Source organism: Xiphophorus maculatus, chromosome 1 (assembly GCF_002775205.1).
Source record: "Xiphophorus maculatus strain JP 163 A chromosome 1, X_maculatus-5.0-male, whole genome shotgun sequence".
NCBI lineage: Eukaryota > Metazoa > Chordata > Actinopteri > Cyprinodontiformes > Poeciliidae > Xiphophorus > Xiphophorus maculatus.
The window spans coordinates 20,340,954-20,364,945 of record NC_036443.1 but is presented as its reverse complement, the minus strand read 5'-3'; the positions used below and the strand labels follow the sequence as shown (position 1 = coordinate 20,364,945).

General features: G+C 38.1%; 2 protein-coding genes across 4 annotated transcripts; one reads left to right on the top strand and one right to left on the bottom strand.

Moving 5' to 3' along the window:
• Nucleotides 1-67: 67 nt before the first annotated feature.
• Nucleotides 68-10,048, bottom strand: LOC102231596 (ceramide synthase 5-like). Its single transcript, XM_005805657.3, has 10 exons — nt 9,395-10,048; nt 7,329-7,431; nt 7,008-7,138; nt 5,392-5,449; nt 5,235-5,285; nt 4,989-5,081; nt 2,236-2,364; nt 2,019-2,125; nt 1,781-1,937; nt 68-606 (listed from the first exon to the last, which is right to left on the bottom strand). The coding sequence occupies exons 1-10, from the start codon at nt 9,571-9,573 to the stop codon at nt 466-468; spliced, it is 1,149 nt and encodes a 382-aa protein (XP_005805714.1). The 5' UTR covers nt 9,574-10,048; the 3' UTR covers nt 68-465.
• A 1,473-nt stretch (nt 10,049-11,521) lies between these two features.
• On the top strand, nt 11,522-21,112 carry LOC102231181 (sarcolemmal membrane-associated protein-like). Of its 3 annotated transcripts, none has more exons than XM_005805656.3 (10): nt 11,524-12,143; nt 12,392-12,451; nt 15,299-15,427; nt 15,535-15,609; nt 15,708-16,010; nt 16,860-17,130; nt 17,274-17,445; nt 18,882-19,016; nt 19,825-19,912; nt 20,321-21,112. In XM_005805656.3, the coding sequence occupies exons 2-9, from the start codon at nt 12,400-12,402 to the stop codon at nt 19,906-19,908; spliced, it is 1,221 nt and encodes a 406-aa protein (XP_005805713.1). In that variant the 5' UTR covers nt 11,524-12,143; nt 12,392-12,399; the 3' UTR covers nt 19,909-19,912; nt 20,321-21,112. The 3 variants fall into 3 exon arrangements, with proteins under 3 accessions (XP_023189054.1, XP_005805713.1, XP_005805712.1); XM_005805655.3 differs by having other exon boundaries at nt 11,525-12,143; nt 12,389-12,451; XM_023333286.1 differs by lacking the exon at nt 19,825-19,912 and having other exon boundaries at nt 11,522-12,143; nt 12,389-12,451.
• Nucleotides 21,113-23,992: the final 2,880 nt, after the last annotated feature.

Sequence of the window (23,992 nt, the reverse complement as noted above, 5' to 3'; positions counted from 1 at the left end):
AATGGGGGCCGTAAGTGTTAAAATGAGGCTAATGAAACTACCATTCATTAAAGGAAAGATCCAACACTACAATCACTGCATTTATTGCACTTTTATCAAGAAAACTTTGGGATGTTTGTCGAGTTAAATCAAAAAGCACAGAAGCATATGTCTCTATAATACAACTTTGGAAGCAGTGATTTGTTTCACAGCAGTCATTGTCAATAAGAAAATCTATTTACAAGCATAAAGCATTGTAAGCAGCTCCCCGGTTGCTGCATTTCTCATATCTTTCTTGTGTATTTGAGAGAAAAACAGTAGGCGTAAACATTTCAAGTGTCCAAGGCTGTGCACTAACCTTGGAGTTTAACATCTTAGCACTCTTTGTAGGAAAAATAATTCAAAGTTCATTTTAATAAGGTGTAGAGTGAGTCTCACCTGTATAACTGAAATAAAATATGATTGGAATAAAGAATTGGCCCCCTCTCAGTGGTCATGAGTGTCTCCATTAAGGACACCGGTGTGGCTGCTGTCCCTCAGTTTGGAGGTTTGACAGTTTTTACTGCCATTGGAGGAAATGTCCTCATCTGTGCTGCTCTCTATGTCACTGCGATCGTCTTTCGACACCTGGAGATAACAGAAACAAGACCCATTGTTTAAACAAGCATTGTTTAAATCCATGCTACAATTTTGCTAAAGTCTTCATGCCCTCACATTTTCCACATTCAAGCAACAAATTTATGCGCTTGATGTCAAATAATAGACATAATTTTTTTTCTGAAAAATGGTGTGGGGTGTATACTTAACCAGCGGCCTTTAACTCTCATACCCATACATATAATTCTGTATCGTCTAATTAAATGAACTCCAACTTTATGCAATTTCATATCAGTGCAAATTCATCTGAAAATAGAGGAGGTATTACAAAAATTGTCAAAAACTTGTCAACCTAAACTGATAAGAAGAGCAGCAAAGAAGCCCAGGAAGGAAAAAGGCAAAAGATGAAAACCTTGTTTCAAGAAAGGCACAAACAGTCTTACTTGTATTTAGTCACAATTCATGTAGGAGGCCAAGCAAACACGGATAGTAAGGCGCTCTGGTCACATGAGACCAAACTTGATTTTTTTTTTTTTTTTGTCTTATGTAAAGTACTATGTGTGACAACCCTTTGAATTACAACATAATGTAAATAATATAACGTATTTTCTCACCACATAGTGGTATGCGATGTAACAATGCTATCTTCAGTTATAAAAAAATGCTGTATATATGAAACATAACTTTAAAGAAATTTTACTTCACAGTTTGATGCCTTGAAAATGGGCCTCTGTTTCTTTAAGAAGCTTCTGCTCTGACACGCCACTTTCAGCTCATAATCGCAACAATTAAAAAGATTTCTCAAACATGTATGAAAGAATTAAAGCAGCATTAATTATGTTTTTTATGAGGAACTATTTTAACATGATAGAAAGCTCAAAAGTTAATTTTACACCCCCTTTAACAAGGTGATGGCAGAATTGTGCTGTGGGGATACAGATGAAAACTAGAGTGGATGAGAAAAGATGCAACTAAAAAAGGACAATCCTGGAAGAAAACCTGTTGAAGTCATGAAACTGACTAGACAGTGAACTTCTCCCAGTCAACAAACTTAAACATGCAACCAGAAATTGAGCAAAACCATGAATCATATTTATTTTGCTCACAATTACTACTTTGTGTTAACCTGACACATTAAAATGCACAAAAAAAGCATAAATGCTTTTAAATTTACTGCAACTGCTGCGTGAGGATGTAGACAAACCTTTCCCTTGAAGATAGCTTTGACAGCAATGCGAGCGATGAGGTAGAACCAGATGATGTGGAGAGTCTGCAGGACCAGCAGTAACCCGTTTATCAGCCACCAGGCCTGATATGGCCCAATAATCTGCCAGCTCTCAAACAGCACGCTGTAAACAATCCTACAAGCAAAACCAGTCAAATAATGCATTTAATTAAAGAAAAAAAAACTTTTATTTTAAAGTGTATTGATAAACTCTCACCAGAAAGGAAAAATGATGAGTCGAGTGAGAAAAAAGCTTATGCTGAACACCACAAACAAGCTGTCGCATAGCCTCTGGTACTTGGCATAGTTGGCCAACTTGGCTGCCTTTGAGAAACAAGATGAGCAAGTCGCAGCTCTCAGAAATGATGAATCAAATTCCTCCATTCGGAGTCAACAGCTAAACTCATATTTCAGCTGATTATGCATTCATTTACCTCGAGGAAGACGTCCGAAGCATCGTGCACACACATGACCAAAGTGCCAGCTCTTAGCATGTTGTTGGCATAGGAGATGGTGATGAGGAATATGGTGGCCAGGTGGTGGACAAGCATGATCATGAAATCCTGCCATCGTCACAATGAGACGGGACAAATGACAGAGTGATAAATCAGTGGGTATTTTGATGAAAGGCTGGGTTAAGCTGTATTAATGCTTATAAAACTAAGACTATTACATTCTAATGAAAATAAACCTGTTGGGATATAGAACTTTTTAAATAAATAAAAGTCAAATGAAATTTGTTGTTGTGGTTTGCTGGTATTGATGATCGCCAGTACTAGTCCTACTACTAAACTCTGACAGTTACAAAGAGGGTGTTGGGAAGCTTGTGCAGTTTTCATATTTTAACCGTTGTCTCATAAAGCTATAGATCTGTCTTCAGAGAACATTATTCATAAAACACGTTTGACTTGTTCTCTGATGCTTCAGTCACTTATGGGGGTTGTGCAAGGAGTTGCACTCAATAGAAATTATTTACCATCTTGTTTTAACTGTTCAAAAGACTATCCTCCGTCAGAAGAAAAAGGTTCTCTCCAACTATGTACTTTTTTTTTTTTTCATTTTTAGGACAGGGAATTATGTTTGTGCTCATCTTATTCTTGGAGTCATCTACATTTTTCAAGTTTAAAAAAGGATGTTGGAGATTTTCAGAAACCTAAAGAGAGACTGGCAACAGATATTACAACACAGATCGTTTAATGCACAAAATTAAGTCTACAACATATTTAACAATGAATCATCTCATATTCAAGTAACCCCTGCAGCCGCTCATGTCTAAATAAAGTATTCCACAACTGCATAAATTATGCCAGTAACCAGGGCTTAATGTTGCAGAATGTGGATCACTAGGTTAGAGTTAGATTCGGGGCCGTATTAACACCACTTTCTTTTACACAAATAAGCAAAGAAACTATTGGTAGATGTATGTAATCAAGTTTTTTAGACCCCATCTACATAAAAGTTTTTTCTGAAATGTTCTTTTTTAAAAAGACTTCCTAGCAAAAGGAAGTCTGCAGCGCAATCTCTAGTAGGATCTTCATGCCATAAAATATCCAGATTGTTACATCTATGCCAGGTGTTTTTGAGGTGATGCAACAGTTACGGATTAACGCCAAAACAAAGGAAGCAGGAAACACAACATTCTGAAGTTGTTGCACTTGACATGCTTTCAATTGGCTTTTCAAATAGTTGTATTTTGGCTATGTACATCTGATATGCATGTGAGAATATGTGCATAAATGAATGAATGACTGGTTGCACTATACAAGCGCAGGCCATTTACCATGTAGTAATTTAACTGACTTGGGTCTTGCTAAAGTTCAACTCGACCAATAACCCTTATCAAGAAGGCACAAGGTTGTTTGAGTGATACAATCAACCTTGTACCTTCATGTGAAGCCAATCTACCCAAGCAAAGGTACATATTTTCTGATATAGTTGAAGATAAAATCTAACTCCTGAGATATTTAAAACTGCAGTATGCAACTTTTATAAAGAATGTTTTTACACATTTGTTTCAACAAATGTGTAAAATGTGTTATGAGGCATATGAGACAGTATGCCTCATAACATACTGTTATGACAGTATGTTATGAGGCATACTGTCTCATTTCACAGCTTATCTGTGAAAAGATCAATCTCTGCCTCTTCCCTTCGCGTTCTAAAGAAATGTGCCGCTCCCGATCCAAAACAAACAAACAAAGAAAAAACAAGAACAAGGAAGAAGTTCTCAATGCTGTCAATCAACCTTGTATACTCGCTCCTTAATTTGTTAATGGCAGAGGATCAACTTACCATTACAGGAAAACCTTTCTATCCACCATCATGTTAACTAATCTGAGCATTCACAACAAGCTTTGCTAGCAGCAGAACTTCAGGGACAAAGGGTTGGACTGGAGGAATGAGCAGCACCACAAGAGCTTGTGATTAACAGTGCTAAGACCCACCTCCTGGCTCTGATTGGTTGTTTCTAGTTAGCTCTAGGAGCACGGGCAGAATGCAGAGGAGTTTGATTTTTTTTTTTTTTCATAGATTATCTGTCTCGTGCCATACTGTCACAACATCACAGTTTCAACAGAAATGTAAAAAAATATATACAAGTTACATCCTGCAAAATGAAGGAACAATAGAAGTGATGTTTTTATAGCAATATAATGAAGGTCAAAAAAAGGAGGAGTCACTACAACATCTTTCAGAAAAAAGTAAACTATAAACGCCAGGGTTCTCAAGAATTTAAAACGAGACATAGAAAAACAAATCAAAATACCTAAAGTGGCTAACTGACTTTTTTAATAATATCTGTAGGTAACTTTTGTTTAGTAAGAGTCAAAAGAGGCACATTTTCTTGGAATTTGTGTGCAAGAAGGACACAGTTTTATCTGTAAATGCTGATTAAAGCCAGATAAATTCATTGCCTGACAAAATATTTCATAAGTGATGATTTGAATATATATGAATAAATCTAATTTACCATTATATTTTGCACATTGCAACATCTTTTTTTTTACTTCAACAATCAAGATCAATGATTTTATGCTGGTAGCATTTGATACTTTGACACATATACAAACAGTATAAAAGTAAAAAGCATAGTATGCAAAACAAATTAAAACATGGCCTCTAGGAACAAACACCTTTAGTCACAATATAAGTGATGAGAGGAGCACAATAGTGTTGGTTGTTGACTCACCTTGCGTTTAACGTCTGTGAACTGGGACACCATCAGAGACCAATAGAAAGCCAGCTCAGCAACATAGTAATTGTATTGTCCAGGACTTAGAGGCTTTGAGGGAGAAAGAAACAAACACACCTTTCATAAGTACACACCCATACTAATGTACAAGCAACATGGAGGTAGACCAATTAGAGTAACACTGTGCAAAAAGTGTGCAAAATGTGACGCTTATGCAATTAGCAGTAAAATAACACTGCTGACCTGAAAAGGGTAGTTGTGCCAGCACTGTCTGGTATCCCACATCCAAGGTGACTAGCAAAGGCAGTAAATAGGAGCAAGGTTAAATGACAAGGAAAAAAAACAAATCAGGATTATAAAAATCTCCTCAGAAAATTAAATTAGGACAATTAGGACTTACCACCCACAAATGGCCAATGGCGTAGATAAAAATCACAAGGTAAAAGGTGAATCTCCACCTGCAGTGACAAACATGGGAGAAAATGCTGTAAGAAAATATGTCAAACATCCTACCTTTAGCAGGCAATTACTAGACATTTCAAAAATGGTAATGAAGGTCCTGATGGGTTAACATTACACTGTGATAAGATTTTCCAGCACATTGCTACTAAAATATCTATAATTCTGCCAACTGTTTCAAAGAATTTGAAATATTTGAGTTTGAACCCATCATGTCAGCCTCAGAGAAAAAAACTCAATTAAAAGTGAAAAAATAACATTATGATTGTGTCTTGATTCTTCCACCAGGGGCTCCAGGTGCCAGCACTATTATTTATGGTGATCTTTAATGAAATTTGAGAAGACAATATTAATAGACAGCCTGTTTCATATTGTTGGAAATGTGGACTTCCCTTATTTCTACTAAGGGAACTAAGACTAACACTCCAAACAGGTCTGGCGTGAAACAAAACGAAAACACTTCCTGCCCACTCTAAGCATGTCATTGGTTCTGAGCTGTTGTGGGATCATTTCTCTCTCAAAAGCCCCAGGCGCCTCTTCATGAAAGGATAGGGTGATGGAGTCTCTGTTAGAGCAGGGCAATCTGAATCAAAATAATGGTGGCATCTGCCAGAAAACTGAAAATAATTATTACTGCGTCTTTCAGTGGGCAGTGATTCAAAATTTTTTACTTGTGTCAAATAAACACAGAAATGTTAAAGAGCAGAAGAGGGGAACCAGAATCTCTGCAAGAATAATGCAAGGAAGATTAGTCAAGGAGCCCAATGTATACTACAACCTTGTGAAATGTTTTAGCAGAAGACAAAGTGCTGCCTGTTAAGTAGCAGGGGGTTGTACAAAGCAACAACCCTCTGCTACTTCTCATCATAAAATGTATTCAATTTAAAAAGTGGATTTTCTTCTCCTTTTTTGACAAAGTTCAGCATTTATTTGTCATATGAACTGTCATATGCATATTTGTCATATGCACTGTACAAGTTTTCTTATACAAGAAGAAAACTTGTATTAGTTTTCTTCTTGTATAAGTTTTGTACTTGTACAACTTGTTTCTTGTACAACTTGTTTCTTATACAAGAAACAAGTTTTCTTGTACAACAAAAAGCTTACTTTGCTGCTACTTTTATAACATGCCGGTCTGATAAGCAGAACTGGGCCGACAATTAATTGTTTATTTCCATCTTGTTGCAGTTTGTGTTTCAGAAGAGAGAAAGAGGGGGGGAGTCTTGGCCTTGTGGCATTTGCTAGGTCATGTGACGGTGAGAGTGATGCAGTGTTTAACTGAAGCAGACAAGCAACGTCACTGGTGTGGTCAATTTTGGCTGTGTCAAAAATGTAGAGACATTTTACAGCAGCACATTTCAAAAAAATTTTAACATTGCATAAAAGTGCAATTAATCTTCCCAGTCATCTCAGAAAGAGAAATTGCCATTTTTCTTAAGAGATTTGTTATACAAAGAGTAAAATATTGTGTGTGATGATTCTATATAAACTAATGGTTTCTGAGACAATGCTTTATATTTCTGAGCTGTCAACTCTGCGGTCCTTCTTGAGACTTACATGCTCTCACAGAACTTCTTCTGCGTGCTGGGCCTGTCCTGGTTCCGGCGGATACGAAACCATCTCTGTATTTTCCGCTCCTCCCAGTCCAGCTGCTTGGAGAGTCCTTCCAGTTGTCTTGTGTCTGGACACTAAGGAGGACAGTATTAGTGGGACTCTACTTCCAAAGTCCTGTATCTGCTTGTAAAACCACAATGGTATTTCATACAACAATATGTGTTTACTGAGCATATCATTAGGCCTGTGGTGGTGTGTACTGCTGCAATAACACTGTGCTGCAGAGTTTACAGAGGCTACAGAACAAACACAACCCTTATGTACCGTGTTGGACTGATAGAGCCTCTCCAGGACAGCGTTGGGCTGAACTCGCCGGGGCGCTCCCGCCTGAATCTGAAGTATGTGGGCACAGGGTCTGGCCACCAGCCTGTGTACACACAGACAGAGGGGCAAAAACCAGAGGGTGGGGACACACACACACACACGTTTGGTATTAAAGAGACATTCAACCAGAGAGAGACATTTGATGCCATGGTAATTTACATTACAGTTTGCCCATAATGATACGTTAGAAAGGAATGACTGCATTTGCAACGACAGAAAGCAGAGTAAGAGCTATAAAAAGGGAGACACAGGGATGTGCTAAAAAGCCTGGAGAATGTAGCACCTAGTAGTCTGAGCAGAATGTGTCGGTCTGTCACGTGAGAATGGGAAACTAGCTTGGGAGGGACGAGTCCGGCCAAAATGCTAACGCGTGTCACAGGATCATCTGGTTGAGCTGGCCATTGCTCTGGATGAAACTCGGAGACATTATGACATGTCAGCATGGCAACGACCTCCTATTCCGGAATAGCAGGCTACTTTCAAAAGAGGTGTTTGAACGAGGCTTTTATAGCTGTACTACATCATTTTTAATTGACCATCAAATGCTGGATTTGTCAAGGAATTATAGCTAATTGCTATTTGTGCCAAATGGTATTCTGCCTCCAGTTTTGTTGTTTTAAATTTGTTCATCCAGCCAGAGCTAGCCTGAGGCGTCTATGAATCATGCAGCTGATTTGCAACATTCCTGGATGTTCCAATAAAACTTAAATTTACACAGAACAGGTTTACAAATATGGCTCTAGGAAGGAACTAAACCGGCTGCCAACTGCTCCTATTTTCTATACTGCTTACTAAAAAAAACAGATCCTGTGATGGCTAACCATGAAGAAATGGAACATATCTTGTGGAAAAATCAAGCCTTGCCATATCTTTGAAGTATGTGTTTAGCTTTTGATGCACGTACGGTTTGAATAGTGTTTTGAAATCAAGGCTTAGGTATTCAGTGTTCTACCATATCAGGACAGAAAGTGTTACATGTTACTTTTTGCTCCAAATTTAGCATCAGACAGAGCGTTTATATTAGGCTACATAAATGTAAGTAATGTTAAAATTTGATAGTTGCTGTAATATTTACACAGCATCTGTAAAAATGTACAGCACATATGTCAGGTATTAACACTGTGATGGTCCAGCTGCAGATTTTTTGAGGCATTCATAAGAAATCCATGGCAACATTGGGGATCAAATTTTGTACACTACAGAATTACGTTTATGTACAAAGATGATGTAAACTAACGCAGCACAATTTTCCATGCCACTGAAATCCAGTATTAGTATTCAATAGTGTTGATACACAATCAAAATTCCACTCAGATCAATCCAGTTGCCAAAAATAGATTCAAATTCAAAATCCATACCACACAAGCCAGTTTACTGTAATTACAATACAGTACGAAGTGAGGCTAAGTTGACAAAAAGTCTGTAATTTTCAAGCTAATCACTTCTCAACAAGTAATGGCCGTTTTGCTGGAGCTACTTCTAATCAAAAATATTAACATTTCCTGAATCAACAAAGTTCTTAACAATTGCAATGTCTCATCTGGATGTGGGTCCCAAAATAAATTGCAGTTAAAACTTCTTACAACCTTTGCTCGTCTGTTTTCGGCAGAGCAAGATCTCAGAAACATCTGAGCCCAATGAAATCTTTTTGTTTCATCATCTCGCAGGAATGCTAATGTCGAAAAGGATGTTTACTAATTCCTCAGTTCAACGGAGTTTTTCCTCAAAACCAAATTGAGTAACTTATCTGAAACGGAGAAGACATGCCCGCCAAGAGCTTTTTCACTGTTCAGAAAGTATGACTCATGTGTTCAAACTCCTGAAAGCAGCAACTTTTTGCGGCTTCAGTTTCCATTTTGTTTTATTTTAGTCCGCATGAATCACAGTTTCTAAGGAAGCACTACCGTATCCGCGGGGTTGTAGCACAGTAGCGGAGGAAGAAAAGGTGTAACTAAAAATAAAAAAAAAAACTAAACTAAAGCTGTAAAACTAACAGAGGAGCTCACCTCTCGAAAAACAGCCTCAACACTAAAACCCCGACAGCCAGAGGAAAGGCATGGCAGAGCATATGCTGTAGTCTGGGGTACTCCAGTCCAGCTGGCGGGCGCTCCAGGTCTGCCCACGACACATTTTCGGGAAGCCAGAATCTCTCACTCCAAATCCAGGCTGAGATAAAAGAAGTCATCGAGGAGGGGAAAACGGTAAAGCCGAAAGTAAACCAAGTTGTCGGTGAAGTTTTGTATCCTGAGCGCAGCGCTAAGCTTAAGCATCACTCCTTTAGCTAAACTCTTAATGAGGAAACTGAACGCTGAACTCTTCTCTACTAGCCTGACAGGCTACACCCACCACTGTTTACATGTGGAGGTGATCCCGGGCTGAACCCAGGCTGAGCGGAGCAGCGGCCAAACCAGCGTTAATTACAGCCTCAGGCCACTTATCTCAGGCTAAATGGTCTGCTATAGCCAATTAACATTAGCAGCGTCGTTTTGAGCTGTGTAGCGGTGAGCAGCCACACTATGTAACACTTATAACAACACGCATTAATTATTAAAAAGTATTTTTCAGCTTGTTACTGAAGTTGTGTATGTAGTTAAGGTAGCACAACCATACTCATTTCTTTTTGTTTGTTAATTCATTTATGTTACCGTTTCCAAAACTGACTGAAAGGTATGAAATAATACAAAAAAATTATGACAAATTAATTTTTAAAAATAACTTAATCTGATATGGAAGCCCGTTCCCGCCACTCTGTAAAAAAAAAAAAAAAAAAAATCTCATTATAATGAGATACTATTTCATTATTTTGAGATACTATCTCATTATAATGAGATTATTTATTATTTTTTTTTTTTAACAGAGTGGCGGAAACAGGCTTCCATAATCTGAAAAGGCCGCATTATGAGGAAAATGTAAAATCTGTGTATTTACTGATTATTTATGTGATTTCGTATGTGTTTTTATTTAAAATTATGGTCAAAAAAAGAGTTAAGGACATTATATGAATGATCTGCCACTCTGCAGGTTCAAAAACTGCTTAAAGGGCCCGGTATTATCTACCTGGGTTACATACTATGTCACCCAGGTATCTACCTGTAACCCAGGTAGATAGTGTGATTTTATTGCACAGTAATGTTACTTTCAATTGTTATAAAAATGCTGTATACTGTATATCAACCATAACTTAAAATAAATTTGTCTTTATAATTTGACACTTTGAAATTGGCTTCTCTCTCTTTGCAAAAAATGTAAAAGATTAAATGAGGTAATGAGCAGGGTCATTTTAAAACACTGCTTACACCAGTTAGTTTAGTGATTTCTTAATGTTTGCGTGTTTAAATTAAAACATTTGGCTAACAAAAAATAAAGCTAAGGGTCCATAATAATAATTACATGATCTGGCCATTAGCAAGTTTGCAAATTATTTTGAATCTGCTGGCCCACTTATGATTTTCTTTTTAAAGATGTAAACCATTTTAATTAAGAGTACATCACCTAATGAGGAATTGCAGTATTGCTAAAATAAAAGGGAGCAAACAATGAAAACAGAGAATAATCCATTGATTTATAGAGTTAACTCAATCAAACGGTGGTACAGGGTTTAAGATCAGATTGACTCAAATCAGATCTTGCAACGTAGGTTGACCTAGCTTTTGAAATTTGTTGTGGTATTTGTAGACCTACATTCAAAATGTTAAGTGTGGGGGGAAAAAAACTTTGATTATTGGTTTAGACACTTTATCCCCACTGTCAGAAATGGTGGTTGCAGTATCAAGTTGTCCAGACAGATGGAGCTAAATATTCAGAAGTCTTGGAAGAAAACCAAAGACTTTCATTTACCACAAACTGGACAATAATCCAGTTACCATGGAATGTAAGCATATTTATGTTAGGAATGGCCAAGTCAAAACACAGACCTAAATACAATTAATAATCTGTGGCAAGACAACTGATGCTTACAGAAGCACTAGGTTTGCAAAGAGTAGTATATGTAACAGCAACAAAAGGAATTTCTCCACGGGCAGGTGAGGCAACTGGGTTTTTGCATTAATCTATCAGGAAAAAATCCCCCCCAAAAACAAAAGTTTGTGGCTGTAATGTGGCAAAATGTAAACAAGTTTAAATGTTATAAATACTTTTGCAAAGCACTGTCTGGTACTTTCTAGTCCAGCTCTGCACAGATCATATCTGGATCTTGCACAAACACAGAAGTACTGTAGCTATTCTGTTGGTACACAGAATAGGATAAAACAACAGCGGAGGAGGATGCTGCACATTCATGACACACAGTCCTGCAGTAGCAGTCACTACTCCGTGTCATCCTGCAGGTTTATACTTCAGTACCGACCAGCTTTAGAGCTGCTCCGGAGCCTGAACAAAACCTCTCTGTGTCAGTGTGCAGCTGCAGCTTCCCAGTTGTCCTATACGGATCTGTGACCCAGGAGCGTTGGACTTACATATAAAGGGGGGAAATCCTGTGTTTCAGGATTAACATTTTACTTGAACAGAAGCACAGGAGGACGATACCACTTGGTGTATTTATTTTAATCCTCTTCGTTCTAATTCCACGTTAGTTTGAGTCCAGATACAGCAGGGAGGTTTGGTTTAACGTTTGTCGTCACATCAGAGTCAACCCCTTTTTCTGCTTGGACTGCTCCAGTTCACGTCTGAAAAAATCTGTTAGTTGCTGAAGAGTTCTTCATGTCACGGACTGCTGTAGCCTCGGCACAGAGCACTGTAGCTCCTGGATCACCTAAGGTAATATTATTCAAAGTGCTTTTCTTTTTACCTTTTAATCTGTATGTATTATATCCTCTGGTCATTTAGGGACATTTTAAGCAGTTGTTTCTTTAAAAAAACAACCATCGTCGTCATAGATGAGTATGCACTTTTTTTTGCTTTCTTTTTCAAAGAAATCTCCAGCATTAACAGGGGGAGTTATTTGTTTGTCAACATTGCTGGTTGATTTGAATTTATATTCTCATTTTTATTCCTGTTTTTAGCAGATAAGCAAATGGATCAGAAAGAGCTGAGTGATCCACTCAACAGCGTTTCATTGATTAAAGGTAATTCAGCTCTGCTATTATTTATTTCAACAAGCATGGACATACATAATTAAGCTGAATGAGTTGGCAGTATCTTTCTCATGCCACAGCGCACCTTGCTAAAAATAACACTAATGTAGCATGAGTAAGATCAGAGTTTGGAGCTATGAGTTGGATTTAGAGCGTATGGCTGTAAATGGCCTTATTTTACATCATGACCTCTTATTCCAACATATTAGAGAATGTATCTACTCTGAGCACAAGAGCCTGCAGATAAGGCAACGATGGGCCAACACAAGGCATCTTGAAACAAATAAGGGGATTCATGTCAGAATGTCCAAGCATATCAATTTTGCATGATGGATGAATTTGTAACACTTCACTGCACATAATATAGAGAGAGGGAGAGAGAGCACAAGGCAAACAGTGTCCTCCGTATCACTTCAGAGAGACACCTTCAGATAGAACATTTTGGAGCTGTAATTGAATATCACTGCTGGCAGGTTGATCAGCACTTTACAAGAGAATAATGTGGACATTCAGAGCACCTCTGATTCAGTTTGCTACATCAGCCTCTCAGAAGGCAACAGACGTCAGGAAAACATGGGCCGCGATGGTTCTGGCCTTCAGCAGTTGAGCTAAAAAAAGACTTTCTCCTTCATTTTGTTTTCTGTCGTCACTCGAGGCAGCGTGATGCTCGCCATTCCCCCAAGCCCCTGAAGTCAACCGGGTATTTTTACTCACAGACTAAACTATATCTGCTTTGTCAGGTGTCATTCTGTGACAATAAATGACATACTGTAAGTGCTAATGTTTCTAAAGATAACATGTTGCACTCTTGTGTGTAATATCCTCATTGCGTCTTTCAAATGAAGCGAACACAAACAGTAGACTTACAGGACAGGGAACCCACTCACATTCTGCTTCTCGCTCATACATATGCAAACATGCCCTCTCTTCCTTTGTCTGGCACACAGCTGGGTGGTCATGTGCTTTCGTCAAAGGATGTCACCAGCTCCTAACCATTGTTTCACACTTGTCCAGTTTAGGGACATTGATGAACAACTGTAACTTGTCATGGCACTTCAAGTCCTTCCATCCATTTATGGTGCACAAGCTCGACCTGCTGTTCCTCTTTGTTTTGGGCCCCAACCAAATGCTTGGCGCTGGATTAGGTCATCTCTTTTCTTAGCTGTGGCAGATTAGGGGAATTTGCAAAGCTGAAATATTTGTGGAGTTTGTTTCCACCCCTCCCAGGAGACACAACAGACCCTTGACAACGTTGGCAGGTCCATTTCCTTTGTGCATTGTTTGTATGTTGCTTCTAATAATAAACAATGTCAATGTGCCAGAGAGTGGTATGATGCTGGGGTGATGGACAGTTGGTTTAGAAGCTTGGACAGAAAATGCAGATCGTACAGTTGTGCCTATTTCTGGATGAGTAATTAGTTTATGTAACAGGCCTATTTCAATATCTTGGGAAATCATCTAGCAGCCCTTGTTAACTATTTGGGCCTGCAGCTGAATTAACATAGTCATATCTTCTGCTCTTGTATTTTTATGGAAACTCATTTCTCATCACAAAATTTTATCTAAATTCTATCAGACTTAAACATCATATTAAGCTTTTAATGATTGATTTGAACTGTTCACTGCAACAAAAAAAATGACTAGGATCCACAAGGTTTGACATTATAAATACAAGTTCACTATTATTGGTTTAAATCTGCCATAGCATAGTGGACCCTGAAACCACAGGATATTTGTTACCATGAATAACTTCTTTCATAATTCGGGCTAGGTTTTCGACCATTATTCTGGGTAAAGTTGGTAGAGTTCATTTAAATTAATTTGCCTCTGGCAAAGACATTTTTGTAAGAGTGGGTTGTCCACAGTGTTGAGGTTAGAAGCGTTGAAGATTCTTGCCCTGGGAACGACCACTAGTCCAACTACTCACTGCCTGAACCAAACCGTCTCCCTGAGCTTATAGCGTTCAGCAACAAGTCAGCAACCACAAGTTTCAAACAGTTTCAGCCAGTTTTCATCAACATAGACTTAGAGGGTTGTGACCAAGGAATAAGTTCATTGTCCAAAGTTGACGACTTCAAGTTTGACTGAAATCGCTACAGCAAATGTTTTATGTTCACCACATAATAAAAACACTGAAGATGGAAGGACGAAGAAAGTGGAATTTGGGTGACCTGGTCACCCAACCGTGTCAGTTCTGTGCACTATGTGAAAACACATAGTCCAGATGCAACTTGCTAAGGGAAATTAAACCACAATAAACATAATTTATTGTGGTTGACTTGATTTGCGAAGACAAGTTTAATTCTACTGTGCATTTCAGTAACAAGGCAATTCAAAGTGCTTTACACCACAAAAACGTAATACAGTAACCAATTACGAAACAAACAATAAACATTACACTTTGTCAAATGCCATCATCAAAATTTTCAAGCACATGTGCATTAAATATATTGATCAATTTTCCAGGTATTATGAATCAAAAGCATCTCTAAGCAGGTGGATTTCTATCCTTGATTTAAGGGAACTCAATGTTTTGGCTGTTTTTGTAGTTTTGTTCCAGATTAGTGGAGCCCAGAAACTAAAGACACTGTTGCAGTAATCAATGTGATTAAAGATAAATGCATGGATGAGCTTCTCCAGATCTTGCTGGGACATTAGTCCTTTAATCTAAGAAAGTACAGTTCAAAACTAATCAGCTTCAAATTTAACACGACATTCATGCATTACAAGTGTTTGTAAGTCTGCAGTAGTCTTCATCCTCCAAATGAAGCTCTTTAACCTGACAGGTGTTCTGCTCAGACACCAGTTGACATTTTCTAACATTTTTTTCATTATTAGATGATCTGACCAAGTCCAACATGGGTTCTTCTGGTGAATCTGAGAAAATGATTCAGCGCTTGAATGATGAACTTCGAGAGGCCCGGGAGATAGCCAACACAGAGAAGCAGAAATGTATCGAGCTACAAGGTAATATGGAGTAGCTAAGATGCTGCATACATTTCAGCCATTTAGATTCTCAGTGCTTTCATGCTTACACATACAGTAAGCTCCAAATATACGTTTGTAATTTAAAGGTGTTCTGGAAGAAGAGAGGAAAGGGCATAAGCAACAAACCGAGCAATCTTCCAAACAGATTAAACATCTCCAAGGTAAATTTTTTTATTTATAGACTGGAAATACTTTCTTTCTTTAAGGAGCCATTAAAAGGCACCTCTTCTTATCTAAACACTGACCTGGGTTTGGACAGGCCAGCTGCAGCAGCTCCAGGATGAGGTGGATGTTCTAAGGGAGCAGATAAATGTCTCTTCCGGTTCACGTGACGAGCTGCAAAGAGCACAAGATGAGATGAAGTCGCTGAAACGATCCCTGGAGGCGGCCTCTGCAGAGCGGGACCGTGATGTCACTGCCGTCCAGTCTAACCTGGCAACTGCTTCCAAGGACCTGGACAAGTGGCGTCAGACTGCCAGTAAATACGAGCGGGAGATTGAGGACCTGCGACGTGATCTGGAGCAGCAAAGCAAGCAGTGGCAGAAAACAGCTGAAATACAAGGTAGAAAGGGCGCAAATATACAATTCGAAGCCAAATCAACCGTTGTATTGTGCACTTACAAAGATGCACCTTTCTGACCAAGTGGTTTGGAATATGAGTTTTGTTGCGTTAAGAATAAATTTGTATACTTGAGATGGTATCCAAACAGCTTAAACTTGGATTGCATATGTCTGTTTTAATAAATTAGAATATCACCAAAAACTTCATTTATTTCAGCAATGAAATTCAAGCTGTAAAACGTTTCAATAAATATAAAGATTAATAACCCACAGAGTGACATAATTTAAAAATGTATTTGTTAGCTGATGATATTAAAGTAAAAAATTTCTAATAGTAAAAATATTCAGTTTTTTCATAATATTCTATTTTTTTAGCTTTACTTCAGGGTTTCCCCTAGAAAACTTGCTAAACCCCTGTGCTTGGGGCGCTAGGGCAGCCATCAAGACGGCCGCCATGTTTTGGAGTTAAAAAATGTTTAAAGTTGACAGGAAATTTGAAAATATTACTTGATAGCTTTGCGTTATTGGAAGACTGAAGTATTAATACCTAAATACCAACTATAAAATCTTTAAAAAAGGCAATAATTAAAAATAAATAAATAAACAATGCTCAGCCTGGTGGGGGCACAAGTAAAGTCTGGTGGCCTGCCAGGCTTATATTGAACTGTGGGAAACTCTGTACTTGTATGTGTGAGTTTCACATTTTAGTTTGAGTTTGCTGAAAGAAATTAACTTTTTGATTAATTTCCCCAACTTTTTGAAACCATGCTTTAGAATATGTGCATGCAGACTGAAAGCAAACCATCTGCTCCGAGACTGCACGATTACATAAACCACTTTCTCGTTGCAGCCAATGAGCTGCAGTCTATGCAGTTGGAGTGTAACAGTCTGCAGAAAGAGTGCTCCGTCCTGCGATCCGACAAACAGGACATGGTGAATAAGCATCAGAAAGAAAAGAACAGTCTGCAAAATGAGTGTGCCTCTCTGAGGGCAGAGAAGGAGGAGATCTTTAAGGCTCACCAGAAAGAAAAGGCCAGTGTGCAGAGTCAATGTGCAGCACTGCGCAGTGAAAAAGAGGCGTTGCTGCAGAAACAGCAGCAGCTGGAGCAGGACCTCGTCAGGTCAGTACACTGATCTACATAATGTGTAGCTTTACCCCCTCATATGTGACCTAATTACTATATTAAACTACAAAATAAACTAAGCACTGTTTTCTCTGTTTTCCTCCAAATTTTGTTGCTTTTTTTTGTTCGGCTTTTGGTAGTTTGCGTGGCCAGAATACTGACCTGAATGGCAAACTCAAAGTCCTGGAGGAATCTCAGCAGGAGTTGGAGAAGAACCTGGTGGCCGTACAACTTCAGCACCAGCAGGATAACTCCAAGCTGCAAACCCAGCTGGATGAGGCAGAAAGACGCAGCAAGGCTCTGCAGAAAGAGGTACATTCATGTTGAGGTCTCGGGGTTTCTACGTCAGAGTTAACAGTTGAATCATATGATGCATTTTATTAATTCTGATTTCAGGAAATAGAAAATCGAATAAAATCTGGAACTTTGGTCATTATGGTTTTGTGACATTTGCAGTTTGCGGTACTGCAGCTGCATGTGATGTGCTGCTGACCACACTGCTTTACAGCCACAATGTTGACAGGGTCTTTAACTATTCATGACATTTCCTTCGTTCCCTCTCAACAAGCCATGGAGGTTTACTTATTAATGCAAGTGAATTGTCAGCATAAAAGTCACCCACGATTACATTTCTGTCTTTTTGCACAGGAGCAATAATTATACTTAGAAGAAATGTTTAAAAAATCTAAATAATAATTTGTATGAAAAAGAGAAGAATCAAGGGTAACATAAATGCAGTTGATTCAATTTAAACATGATCAAGTTGCTTAATTCTTTGCTTTCCTAGTGAAAACCACTAAGTCTACCTACAATCTTTAACCATAATTACAAGTTATTTGAAACAACCTAGCGGTTGTTTTATATTGACACCAAAACACTAAAAACCCGATTCAGTACTTCCTGGAAACACTATTGATGCAATTACATCTGCAATCTTTTCTTCCACCAGGTTTGATGTGGCTTTCTTTCAACAACCCTTTCTTCTCATCATTCTTCCAAATAAGACATATTTGGACAGGAGTGTACAAGATGAACGAGGATCCATGAAATGTTCAAAACTTAGGTTTTATAACCTGACTATCACCATGCTTTAAACTTTCCAACAGCTGAGCATTCTGATGGTTAGATTTATACCGAGATTGAATTACACACAAACAGACTAAAAGTGACAAATTGAGGGGAGTTCTAAAGGCAATTAGTTACACTCAATTATGAGAGTAAAGAGGCTGAATACAAATGCTTCCATAAACTGTGTATTCTTTTGCTTCCACTTCAGAATTATGTGTTGCTTTAAGTCATTGTATCACCCCGTCCTTGCAAATTGTTTTGAAGTTTATGGTTGTAACGTGTTAAAAATGGAAAGGTTTAGGGATTTTGTGAGTTTAACCGTTCCTCCCAAACCTGCTGTATACCGCCAGTCAGAATCAGCAAGCAGGGTTGGGATCACTCACTTTTGTAGCAAACAGACAGGAGTGGCATTGTAGCCCAAAAGAAAACAAAGATGAAGTCATCGCTAACCTCCACTCTTTCAGTCGCTGAATGAAAAAAGGAAACGGAGGGCCTCCTTTTGCTATCAGCTTGCACTGAATAGCTGAACATAAAGTAGATTCAGCAGTAGGTTCAATTGTAAGAAGTGGACAAAACTTGTGAAGAGGATAGATTTACTCCATCAACAGATACCCAGAAGAAAATAAAATAGTTTTCTTTTTTTCTCTCTTTTTTTTTTGTCTTTTACTTGTTTTGTGCAGTATGAGGAGGCTGAAATGGAGCTTTCTGACCTAAAGGAAAGATACGAGAAGACTGAGCAAGAGAAACAGACACTGACAGACCAACTGGAGGAATTCAAAGCTGGCATGGAGGATTTACAGGAGAAAGGGTCAACTGTGAGTACCGACCCCTGTCAATGTCATACTCTCTACATGTAACTGACAACACATTAATGTAATAGAAGCGTTTAAATAACAATCCGCAACTGAGTTTAGAAATGATTTAACACATCTTTTGTGAAGTTGGTTTTCTGTAGACGAGCCCTGCTTTAACTTTGCTGCAACATTATATTGACCGTGTCCAATTTAGTTTGATTTTAAGACATAAAATGTGAATCATTTTTATGATTTACAAATTGTGTTTTATTATATTAGAAATTATGCTCCCTTTCACGCATACAAGGATTTTTTTTTGTGGGGGGGAGAGGGGTATTTATACAATTAGGTTTAATAACCTGTAGAGTTTCTGAAAAGTTTGAAAAAGTTTGGGATTTAGGGAGATATCCTGAGCCAACTAGCACCAGTACATTCTGAATTAAATCCTGATGTGATGCTATATATTGCCACATAAAAAAGCATCTTAAGAATGTTTAAGTTTGGATAAATGTTCACGTTAAGGAAAACTCCTTTGCAGTGTCAGGGACAGCCAGCATTGGGCAAAAAACAAATAAACAGCAAATAGGAAAAATTTACCCAAATACCAATCGGTCTTTAGAAGACAGTCCTTGGATTGTGCTGTCATCTGTTTTCTTATATGTCTGTGTGAGGAATGCTGAACACTGGCAGCTTCTTATAAGCCAAACAACTGTGAAAACCACCAGTTAAAGACAGGGTGATTGAGTGACACATTTTCAAAGAAAGCTAAACACCCACAGACGTCTGTCCCTTTGCAGTTGATTACTATAATATCCCTTCCCTTCTGTAGACGCCACTTTTGCTGCCTGTTCAAGCCATAGTCATCGGCCTTATCCTGGCTTTGCTGTTTTGGTGCTTCGGCGCAATGTGGTAGCAAGGTACACATTACTCCTGCCGAGCCGGCCTACATCTGTCATCTCCATCAGTGTAGTTTCAATCATTGCATGAATTAATTGGGTTTTTCCTGCTTTCCCAGAATGCCCTCCTCGGGGGGAAAACTGTCGTCTAAGAAATCTTAACCTCTAATCATGCAGCTTTCAACATCTGACATCTGTTTGTTCTGTCTGAATGGCTAACGCTTAACAACTGTTTCTCCCCGTTGGCTGTGACGACGCAAATTTTTTTTATCCTAAAGAGCTTGTCCTTAATTGGCTACTTCCATCAGCTGTGTTTCGTCTTGATCTCAGTCGCAAACTCCCTCTGTGTGAACGTCGGTGATCCTCTGATGGGAGGTGTCTTTTGGTCATGTTCAGTTTATTTTTTTTCTGTGTTGCTGCTCCCTGCAGAAGCCGTGGATGATCTGGGGGCCAGTGGTTGCTGTGGCTCTTACAGCTGTGACGGCCGCGGTGCTCTTCAGGACCTGAGAGCAAACTTTCCAAACAAACACATGTAGAGGTTTATTCTTATTTGATTTGTTCAAAACTTGCCCCCTTTACATATCTGTCCCAGTAATCAGGGGGGCTCATATTTAACAGTTTTTCTTGCTAAGATGTTCTATTTTAGATGGCAGAGATGTTTCTAAAAGAATGTGAGTTGTTATGTGTGTAATGATGGGAACTTAGTTGGACCGTGTCAAGTTTACTATTTTGACTCATAGGATTATCTGTTAATGAATGTAAAACTTAAACCATGCTTATCTAACTCTACTTAGATATCTTTAATTATATTTAAGGTCAATCACTTTGAGTTCCACTACTCATAGCACATTTTTTGTTATTGTTAGAATAATAAAGTTGTCACAATAACATCCCCAAATGGAGTGCACACTGAACGAAACTGATTGAACAGTATGTTGGTTGATGGTGTTGGATGTGTTTGCAGAACCAGAGGCAGAGCTTAGACAAACCGTATTTGGTTACATTTTTTGTTTCAGAGGCCATTATTAAACACAACTGCAGCAACTTGAGTTTTGAGTCATTTTTTTCTTGGCTCAGTTTCTTTCCTGCAAATGTTTTGTTGTGTATTCTGTTCTGCTTTCCATTTAAGGATTGTGAACAGTAATCAAGTTTAACCCCAATTAGGAAAAACCGAATTGTGCTGTTACTTGCTATTATTAAATACTTAATCTCTTTATAAAATGACCAGTGCAGACTGATTTCTGTATAAAATGAATCTGTATATCATTATAGATTTTAAACATATAGATGTGCACCTTTGCAAAAATAATTGAAATAAAATAAAAACAGACTACTCTCTTTTACCTTTGGGGGTTTATTATTTTCTGATTAGTCTAGAAATAAAAGTCTGTTCTATGCTATAAAAATGGCACAGGACCTACTACTACTTTTTCCAATACACTTTGTTAAATATCTGGCCTTACCTAGTATGGTATTAAAATATGAAAATAGAAGCAAAAAACTGAGTTAATAAAAGACAAATACATTCTACTGATGTGCCTCAATCATTTGAAAAGCTAGCACAGTATGTTATTGGAAAGCAAACTTTGTGGCAATTGGACACCATTGCTCTAAAAGATTTTCTTCCAGGATTATTTAGCTCCATTCATCTCCAACATGAACTCTGATAATCTTTCCTGTATCTGTTGATCCCCACAGCATAATGCTGCCACCACCATGTTTCACATTGGGGATGTGAAACATGGTGGTGTTTGTTCAGCTATGCAGTTTTCGGCTACACAGAATGTGGCCCATAGGTGTTAACTTTCCTCTCTTCTGGCCAGAGAATCTACTTACAGATGTTTGCTGTGTGTCTGTCATAGCTAAGTTGTAAATTCCCAATTGGACTTCTTATGGTGATCTGTCAACAACAGCTTTCTTCTTGCCAGATTTGTGGATTTACTGGTAAGTGGTTGTCATGTAGACATATTGCCCTAGTTACACTGTGGATTTCCGAAGCTCCTCCAAAGGTACTAGGGATTTCTTGCATGTTTCTATGATTGATGCTCACATGAACAGCCAGGTCTTAGTAGGTTTGCTGCTCAGACATACTGTTTCCAATTTTGATGAAGAACCGTGCTTCATAATATGCTGGAAAATATGGATCTTGTTTTATAACTTTGCCCTCCTTTAAAATTCCTCATAACTTTCACCTGACCTGTCCTCTCAGTTCCTTGGTCTTTGTAACACTCTTCATTCTCTAAAGTTCTTAAATAAGGCCTTTAAATAAAAGGATGGATGTAAACTGGCTATTGATGCTAATCTTAAAAGTCACATTTGAATAAAAGATCCTTCTTTGGTCATTGGCTGAAATTATCAAGGAAGTAATTTTGACCTAAGAAGTCAATAAATTACTTCTTTGGTCATTTCAGCCAATGACCAAAGAAGTCCAGCATCCATTGAGTGTCTATTTTTAATTAGGCATTATATCCCTTTCTTAATTCACTGCCATTTAGCATACCATTGTTCCCTTTCACTAATTAGCAGCATTCACAGTTACTACTTTTAACAGATTTGGTAAAAACCCTTTCCAGTGTTTAATGTCAGAGGTTAGCATTTCTATATCCACAATAAAGAATTTTAACTAGTGTTTAATAATGTGTTAATGAGCCTTATTACAGTTCCATAGTGCAAATTAATTGTCCATGGAACCCCATAAGTAAATCTGAACAGAAGAATACTCTGAAATATTCACCCAAAGCAAATTGATCTCAGAATCTTAGTTTGCAGGCTGTGTGAATTCCCGCCTTTCATGGAAGTGGATGAATCGCTGGTTTATCTCTTTAAGGGAGTTAGGGTGTGGCACAAGAATATTCTGATCATCTGACTCTGTGTGAAAGCTGTGTGGACAGATGTAGAAATCTCCCCTCCCATTTTTTATTTCTAGCTGTGTGGGTTAATCTTCCAGCAAATGTTACTGGTCATTCCTGATGACTAACATTCCCAGTCTATCCACTAATCCAACCTTGGCAGAGCTGACCTTTCTGTCAACAGCTTATGACCAGTCAGAGCTGTCCCTCCCTTCAGGCAGGCAGTTTGACCCTTTGCCTTTTCCTGTGTGAGGGAGGACACAGCATATTTCCCAACATTATGTTGGCTAATTGGAAGTTTTGCTTGCGTTGGCCCTGACATTTCTGTTCTGTTGGCTTTCTGTTGTATCCTGAAAGGCACAAATCCCTCTCAGGATACAACATGACAAGCAGCACAATGTGTTTATGAGAATATAGACACAACAGTGGATGCGACTTGTAGATTTAGGCCAGCACCCTTCGTCCTATATAGACCAAAATATAAGAAGCGTTCCTGCACAAAGCGAGCCCCTCTGCACAGTTAACATGTCTCATTTCTTCTGCTCTACTTTGTATGTAGGTCATCTGTAGTAGAGTGACAGTTCGACACTGCTTTGCATTTCTGCCCGCTCTTATCAGTCACAGCAATTAAAATAATCTCTCAAATAGAAGAATAACAACAAAACATAGGATCTTGTGTGTTGGAATGGAATTCAGCCATTTTAATGATAAAATAGACAATATTCTAAATATTATATATCTCATCCTGAGGGTTATCATAAAAAAAACTTGTGGAAGGTTTAAAATATGAATAAAAATCTGTCTTGAGATTTGAGAAGAACATGCCTTCATAATGTGTTTAGTAATTTTACATTATGTTTGAACAAATATTAAGAAAATGTGATCATTCATATGTGTTGACATTAAAATAACTAAAAAGGGTTTTATCAATAATTCTTTCTGGAAAATCTAATTAATTGAACTAAACATTTTTACATTTTATAACTAACACTTCATTGAGTAAATCATTCAGTGATACATAGTGGGGTGATACATTCTCAAGAGTAAATTAAGTCAAGTTTAAATTAGATTTTGAGGTGATTTTGTTTGTTTTTCTGACTTCTAAATTTTATTTAAAGAGCACCATTTTAGTTCTGAAAGAACATATTTTATTGTATATGTAAATGACTCATCAATATTAGGTGAACATACATTTTAGTGTGTATTTTCTATTATCTTGTATTGCAACAACACCAGTATTGGACTCCAAAGT

Bases quoted from the DNA above. Each gene is read 5' to 3' on its own strand.
- LOC102231596 (XM_005805657.3), bottom strand. From the start codon at position 9,573: ATGACTTCTTTTATCTCAGCCTGGATTTGGAGTGAGAGATTCTGGCTT. The intron at 5,450-7,007 runs GTAAGTCTCAAG...TTGTCACTGCAG, and splicing joins AAGAAGTTCTGTGAGAGCAT to GTGGAGATTCACCTTTTACC. The intron at 607-1,780 runs GTTTGTCTACAT...TGTTATCTCCAG, and splicing joins AAGCTATCTTCAAGGGAAAG to GTGTCGAAAGACGATCGCAG.
- LOC102231181 (XM_005805656.3), top strand. From the start codon at position 12,400: ATGGATCAGAAAGAGCTGAGTGATCCACTCAACAGCGTTTCATTGATT. The intron at 12,452-15,298 runs GTAATTCAGCTC...TTTCATTATTAG, and splicing joins CAGCGTTTCATTGATTAAAG to ATGATCTGACCAAGTCCAAC. The intron at 17,131-17,273 runs GTCAGTACACTG...GGCTTTTGGTAG, and splicing joins CTGGAGCAGGACCTCGTCAG to TTTGCGTGGCCAGAATACTG.